The 7,500-nt window shown below is 39.2% G+C and overlaps 1 protein-coding gene across 2 annotated transcripts in view; it reads left to right on the top strand.

Annotated features, from left to right (window-relative positions):
- LOC122267622 (coiled-coil domain-containing protein 85) overlaps window positions 1-576 on the top strand; it is a 17,698-nt gene extending 17,122 nt beyond the window's left edge. The window contains exon 5 of one of the 2 annotated variants that reach the window (XM_086531540.1): window positions 126-576. In XM_086531540.1, the coding sequence (XP_086387666.1) occupies window positions 126-379 (254 nt within the window). In that variant the 3' untranslated portion in view covers window positions 380-576. The remainder of the gene's footprint in view (window positions 1-125) is intronic. The other variant, XM_086531539.1, reaches the window with a different exon arrangement.
- The last annotated feature ends 6,924 nt before the right edge of the window (window positions 577-7,500 follow it).

Here is a 7,500-nt window from a genome sequence, read left to right as displayed (position 1 = left end):
ACTTGTCTCATTAGATTTTATTCAGAAATGTGCATAGTTACCCCTATGTCTGAAGTTAAACCATTTTACAGTAGTCAGTATGAATGACTATTTGAAGTGCATTGAATTTGATTATTCCTTTGCAGAACAAGTAATGTCTTATATAAGATCATTAGAGGCAAGAGTAATGATGTTAGAGACAGAAAAGCAACAACTTGGAGAAGAACTTGCAAAGATGGACCGGATTCACCCAGAAGGAGAAGGTTTAGAGACACAGCTTCCCAGTAAAGAAAAATCTCTTGGTTCTCGTCCACCCCAGCCTCCACCTTACTCGCTGTCACATCATCTTCGTGCAGTTGGGTTAGGACTGACCAACAGAACTCCTTTAGGCCCAGGTTAGTCATATTAGTCTTGCTTGCTAATATCTTTTGTACTTTTAAGTTTATTAACCAATCTCCTTGGTATGCCCCATTTTTTGCATAAACTGAAGAAAAAACAAATATTTAGGTTAGTGGCAGATTAAGTGGAGATTGATAATTTCAGGGTTTAAAGTAAATCAGATATGTAGAAAATATAGATTTCTTTTTTTGTCAGGTGTCATGTCATCTGCTTTTCTTCCACTTTCAGTTTTAGTACTGTAGAGTACCTAGAGGGACCTCATCCCTCTCCTTGCTCTTCCTCCTCCTCTTCCTCTTCCTCTTCTTATTCCTCCTTCTTCTTTTCTCTCTCTTCTCCCTCTCTCTCTCCCCTCCTTTTCTAAGGCTCTCCTATCCCTCGCTCGGTCTCTCTCTCTCCCTCATCCTCTCTCTAACTGAGGCTCTCCTCTCTCTTTCCCTCTCCCTCTCCCCTTTCTCTACCCTTCCTCTCTCCTCTCTCCTCTCCGTCTCCTCTCCTCTATCCTCTTCTCTCACTCTCAACCCGGGTCTCCTCTCCTCTCTCCTCTCCTCTCTCATCTCTCCTCTCCTCTCTCTCTTCTCTTCTCTTCACTTCTCTTCTCTTCTCATCTCTTCTCTTCTCTTCTTTCTCTTCTCTTCACCTTCTCTTCTCTTCATTCTCTTCTCTTCTCTTCACTTCTCTTCTTTCTTCTTCTCTTCTCTTCTCATCTCTTCTCTTCTCTTCTCATCTCTTCTCTTCTCATCTCTTCTCATCTCATCTCTTCTCATCTCTTCTCTTCTCTTCTCTTCTCTTCTCTTCTCTTCTCTTCTCTTCTCTTCTCTTCTCATCTCATCTCATCTCATCTCATCTCATCTCATCTCATCTCATCTCATCTCTTCTCTTCTCTTCTCTTCTCTTCTCTTCTCTTCTCTTCTCTTCTCATCTCTTCTCATCTCTTCTCATCTCTTCTCATCTCTTCTCATCTCTTCTCATCTCTTCTCATCTCTTCTCATCTCTTCTCATCTCTTCTCATCTCTTCTCATCTCTTCTCATCTCTTCTCATCTCTTCTCATCTCTTCTCTTCTCTTCTCTTCTCTTCTCTTCTCTTCTCTTCTCTTCTCTTCTCTTCTCTTCTCTTCTCTTCTCTTCTCTCTTCTCTTCACTCTCTTCTCTCTCTCTTCATTCTCTTCTCATCTCTTCCTTCTCTCTCTCTTCTCTCTCTTCTCTTCTCTTCTTATCTCTCTCTCTCTCTCTTCTCTTCTCTTCTCTTCTCTTCTCTCTCTCTCTCTTCTCTTCACTTTTTCTTTCTCTCTTCTCTTCTCTTCTCTTCACTTCTCTCTCTCTTTCTTCTCTCTTCTCTCTCTCTCACTTCTCTTCTCTTCTCTTCCCTTCTCTCTCCGTTCTCTCTTCTCTCTTCTCTTCTCTTCTTCTCTGCTCATCTCTTCTCTTCTCTTCACATCTCTTCTCTTCTCTTCTCTTCTCTCTCTCTCTTCTCTCCCTCTTTCGTCTCTCTCTTCTCATTCTTCTCTTCTCATACTCTTCTCTTCTCTTCTCATCTCTTCTACTTCTCTTCTCTTACTCTTCTCCTTTTCTTCTCTTCTCTTCTCTTCTCTTCTTCTTCTCTTCTCTTCTCTTCTCTTCTCTCTTTCTCTTCTCCTTTTCATCTCTTCCCTTCTCTTCACCTCTCTTCTCTTCTCATCTCTTCTCTTCTCTCTCTTCTTCTTCTCTTCTCTTCTCTTCTCTTCTCATCTCTTCCCTCCTCTCCCTCTTCTCTTCTTTTCTATCTCTTCTCTTCTCTTCTCTTCTCATCTCCTTCTCTTTTCTTCTCTTCACTTCTTTCTCTTCTCTCTCTTCCATCCCCTTCTCTCCTCTCATCTCCTCTCCTCCCTCTCTTCTCGTTTCTCCTCTCTTCTCCTCTCATCTCCTCTCTTCTCTCTTCTCTCTTCTCCTCTCATTCTGCTCTCTCTCTTCTCACCTCTCTTCACTCTCCTCTCTCTCTTCTCCTCTCTCTCTCTCTCTTCTCTTCTTTCTCTTCTTTTCTCTCTCTTCTCTTCTCTTCTCTTCTCTTCTCTACACCTCTCTTCTCTTCTCATCTCTTCTCTTCTCTTCCATCTCTCTCTTCTCTTCTCTTCTTTCTCTTCTCTCACTTCTCTCTCATCTTTCTCTTTTCTTCTCTTCACTTCTCTCCTCTTTTCTTTTCTCCTCTTCTCTTCACTTCTCTCCTCTTCTTTCTCTTCACTTCTCTCTCCTCCTCCCACACTTCTCTCTCTCTTCTCTTCTCTTCTCTCATATCCTCTCCTCTCTTCTCTTCTCCTCTCTTCTTCTCTCTTCTCTCCTCTCCTCTCTCTCCTCTCTTCTCTTCTCCTCGTCTCTCCTCTCTCTCTCCTCTCCTCTCTCTTCTCTCCTCCCCTTCTTCTCTCGCCTCTCCTCTTCTCCTCTTCTCTCTCTTTCATCTCTTCTCATCTCCTCCCCTCTCTCTCCTCTCTCCTCTCTACTCTCCCACTTCCCTCTCCTCCCCTTCTCTCCACTCCTCCTCTTCTCTTCTCTCTCCCATTTCTCCTCTCTCCTCTCTCTTCTCTACTCTCTTACTCCTTTTTACTCCTCTCCTCTTCCCCTCCCATCTTCTCTCCTCTCTTCCCCTCTTCCTTCCTCTCCTCTCCTCTCCTCAACTCTTCTCTCTTCTCCTCCCCTCTCCTCCTCCCTCTCCTCCCTCACTCTCCCCTCTCTCTCTCACTCTTCTCCTCTCTTCCTCTCTCTTCTCTTCTCACATATCTCTCTCTTCTCTCTTCTTTTCTCTCTCTCACTCTCTTTCTTCTCTCTCTCTCTCTCCATTCTCTTCTCTCTCTTCTCTCTGATACTCTCTCTCTTTCTCTATCTCTATCTCCCACCATGTTCTCTCTCTCTCTCTCTCTCTTCATCTCTCCACCACTTTCTCTCTCTATCTCTCTCTCTATCTCTACAACACTTACTATCTCTCATCTTCTTCTCACCTTCTTCCTCTCATAATTCTCTCTCTCTCCCTCTTCTACTCTCTCTATCACTTTCTTCTCTTCTCTTCTCTTCTCTTCTCTTCTCTTCTCTTCTCTTCTCTTTACCCATTTCTCCTCTCCCATCTGTTTACATTCTCTGAACCATATGTATTGTTCCAGTGATGGAAAAATGAAGTGCCAGGTGTATGAAAGAAGATAACAGAAGAAGCAACTGCAGGCAGTGCTTGTGTACAATAAGAAGTTGATTATAAATGTAACTATGATAAGTGAGGTGTTCTATAGACTCTTCCCTTTGATACCCTTGTCTTGATTTGCTATTTACAGCAAAAAGAGAAAGTCAACCAGATGTACAAGGATTTGTATGAGCATTTCCAAGTCTCCTGACCTTTTCATGCTATAATTACATTTAGCTAAAACTAAACTTTTGATCTACCAATAACAAGACCTGGTTAATGCATATGCTGAAATAAGTTGTTTCAAATTCACTGAAGAGTTGGGTCCATGTCTTGCCAAAGAAAATATATTAGACTTTTTTTATAGATTTTGAAACCTTTTCCTCTATAGATAACTAATCCATTTGAGTCAAGAATTGCTAACATAGTCCAGAGAATTAGGAAAACTAGTTATTAGGATTATAGTGTAGAACTTAAACTTATACATACATCATGACCCAAATCTTTGATAACAGTGTAAATTATTATTTTTCATGTTCCTTGCTCCTATACCTTGCCTCCTAAGAAATTATATGACAGGAGATTATTTGCTCACTGCAATTATTGTAGCCAAATATTTTTATTTTCTCATAGAAATTGAGTTTTTTTTTTATTTACCATTCATACATGATCATGGTAGAATGTACTTTTTTTGCTGAAGATAGCTCAAGCAGGCTTATGGAAACTTTGTCCAGCCTTCACAACTTTTGATTCTCACTCTTCAGGTGCCAAAGGTACAAAGCTGTTGAAAAACTCAGAGAAATTGTCTTGTATCTAATGCTACATTATATGGAATACTCATGGTTTTGTAGCTTTGTAGCTTTTTAGTAGATTGATGGTACTTTGCATAAATATGTCAAAAATGTTTATCATACTATTATAGAATTTAAGGAGTCAATATTGTGTTGTAATATGAAAAAAATATAGCTGTTGTCAATCATTACTTTATATACATATCATATATAATCTACACTGTATTATTTGTTTTTCTTATAGCTGAGTAATAGTGTGTATATACACTAGTGCTTATGGGTATGTGAGTGTTTATGCCTCTACCAGTGTGTGTATTTTTATTATTGTTTGTCTGCTGTGGTGAATGTAAGATTGAGTGCATTTTTGAGTGTGATTGGTTGTGCATGTGCTTTTGCATGTATATATATATATGTGAGTGTGAGTGTGAGTGTGAGTGTGTGAGTGTGAGTGTGAGTGTGAGTGTGAGTGTGAGTGTGAGTGTGAGTGTGAGTGTGAGTGTGAGTGTGAGTGTGAGTGTGAGTGTGAGTGTGAGTGTGAGTGTGAGTGTGAGTGTGAGTGTGAGTGTGAGTGTGTGTGTGTGTGTGTGTGTGTGTGTGTGTGTGTGTGTGTGTGTGTGTGTGTGTGTGTGTATGTGTATGTGTATGTGTATGTGTATGTGTATGTGTATGTGTATGTATGTGTATGTGTATGTGTATGTGCGTGCGTGCGTGCGTGCGTGCGTGCGTGCATGATGTAAAATTTATGTTGTTTGAATGTAGTTCCATATTTAAGTTTAGCTACATACTCAGATTACCTTGGTTAATCAGAATATTTGTAGGTTTAAGTTGTCTATATCAAGAAATTATCAAAACTAGTTTAAGCAAAATTTGATTGTTTTGGTTGTACTTATTATAAACAGAGGTTTACCTGAAAATGAAACTATATTTACTATTGGAATTTGGTTGTAATTAGAATGTTAGTTTAAAGTTGCATTGGTTCACAAGTCTGAAATATTTGATAGAACTTTTATTTGATGGTTGAATAAAAAGAAATATATATTTTAAAAAGTATGGGGTTGCTAATGATAATTCAAGGTTTCCTGACACTGAAAATATTTTAAAACATTCAGTACCTGCAATGTCATTTTAACTGATGATTTAAACAAAAATACATAAGTAAGGGAATGCCAGAAGCAATATAGATGTCTTCTGAAGATTGTGTTTTTAGGATGCAGATTTAGTCAGCTGTTTATCATTTCCTGGAATTAAGCAAGGTGATCTCTATGGCTGTGTTTCAAGGATGTCCATGCTTTGAATTAAAAGAAGTGTATGTAAGAGTTGCTGTGATAATTACTGAATGTAAAAAGAATAGATATAAAATTACTCATTCCATCAAGGTTAGTCAAAGGTGATCAAATATCCAAGTTGATGTATGGGCTCTGTTCCTAGAAGAACACGCATGCTAAGCTGTAGTTGGGTGGCCAGTGCCTTTCTGTCTAGACCATGACCTAGCTGATGCCAGTACTAAAATCTGAATTGATAGGGAAGTGCTAGCCAGACATGAACCCAGGACCCAGTAATTACAAAGCCAGCACTGGACCACTGACCTACATTGCTTCTTGTAGTTGCAAAGCAAACAGGTAATTATTTCCAAATTATTACTGAATATATAAATTTTTATGTATTACAAAACATGTTGAATGATAACAGTGGATGATTTTTTTCTGTTAATGCAATACAGAAATGTTTGTGTTTATATGTGAAATATGACTGCAGTAGTGTCATTCAATTGCTATGTTTTATACTTGAAAATATTGATTTGAAAAAGTTATTCTTAAATTTGAACAACTTTTGTCATTTAGGACATAGTATATGTTATTTTTTTTTTTATCAGAGCATTTGCAAGAAACTGGTGTGTCAATAACAGCTTTTGGAATATTTGAAATTGCAGCATTGGGAGTTTTTGATTTGTGACATTCCTGAGACATAGCACTAAGTAAGCTGTTGCCATTATCTTTTCATCATTCTATTTATCAGCACCTTCATTGTCTTTGTCATCATTTATCATCTTACCATATTCATTTACATAGAAACAATTTAAATGAAAAGGAATAGCTTCACAAAGGGATTATATCTTTTTCTTTGTTCAGTTATTTGTTCTCATTTATACCCTTTGTATATTTTTTCAGTAAACTCTATTCACCACAATCATTGATGTTGCAGTGCTTCTTTAATTCACTGTTACTTAAAACTCATAAGTTTTATTACTTTGCATATATTAATTGGTAATGATAGTAATAATACTGGTGGTATTGGCAACATTTTTCCATGTTATAATTTTGTATAGTAAAATGAATGACCTTGTTATTTTTTTTTCAAGAGGGCCTAATCTTTGCATAAAATTTGACTTAACAACAAAACATATTCACATTATTCCAAAAGATGTACATATATTTATTCATATACTAGCTTGGATATGTGATTGATTACTGTGTTTTTGCAGTTCTAAATTCAGATATTCTCTGAAAAATAGTTAATTGGTAGTATTGGTGTAGACATTAAACAAGAAATTGTAGTATGCAATGGGAAAGGTATACATGTGTATTTTTGTATTCATAGACAGATATATTGTAGCATAGGTACTAGAAAATGTTCACATAATTACCTGTGAACAGATACATATGCACATGCATGTGTGCTCAGTTGTATGTCATTGCTCTTTTGTCGCATGCATGTTCTTCACTCTTGATCCCCCACGTCACATGCACATACGCACATCGTCTACGTCCTATGCCATTGCCATGATGCAATTGATGCATGTGTGCATGCACACGTACACACATGCACATACACTCACACATAAACACTCACACATGCACTCATATGAACACGCGCATGCATTCACACATACACTCCCACACACCCTTCCACATGCCCCTCCACACGCCCTTCCACACGCCCCTCCACACGCCCCTCCACACGCCCCACCACACGTGTCTCCACACGCCTCTCCACACGCCTTTCCAAACACCCTTCTACAAGCCCTTCCACACACACCTCCACACGCCCCTCCACAAGCCCTTCCACTCGCCCTTCCACGCGCCCTTCCACGCGCCCTTCCACGCGCCCTTCCACGCGCCCTTCCCACCGCCGCTTTCCTCACACACCCTCACGACCCCCTATCCCACAACCCTTCCCAGTGCGCCCGTCCTT

This window comes from Penaeus japonicus, unplaced genomic scaffold (genome assembly GCF_977035675.1).
Source record: "Penaeus japonicus unplaced genomic scaffold, GWHDUDI00000001_assembly GWHDUDI00000003, whole genome shotgun sequence".
NCBI lineage: Eukaryota > Metazoa > Arthropoda > Malacostraca > Decapoda > Penaeidae > Penaeus > Penaeus japonicus.
Note: the sequence above shows the minus strand (reverse complement) of the source record. Positions and strands in the feature narration are given on the sequence as shown.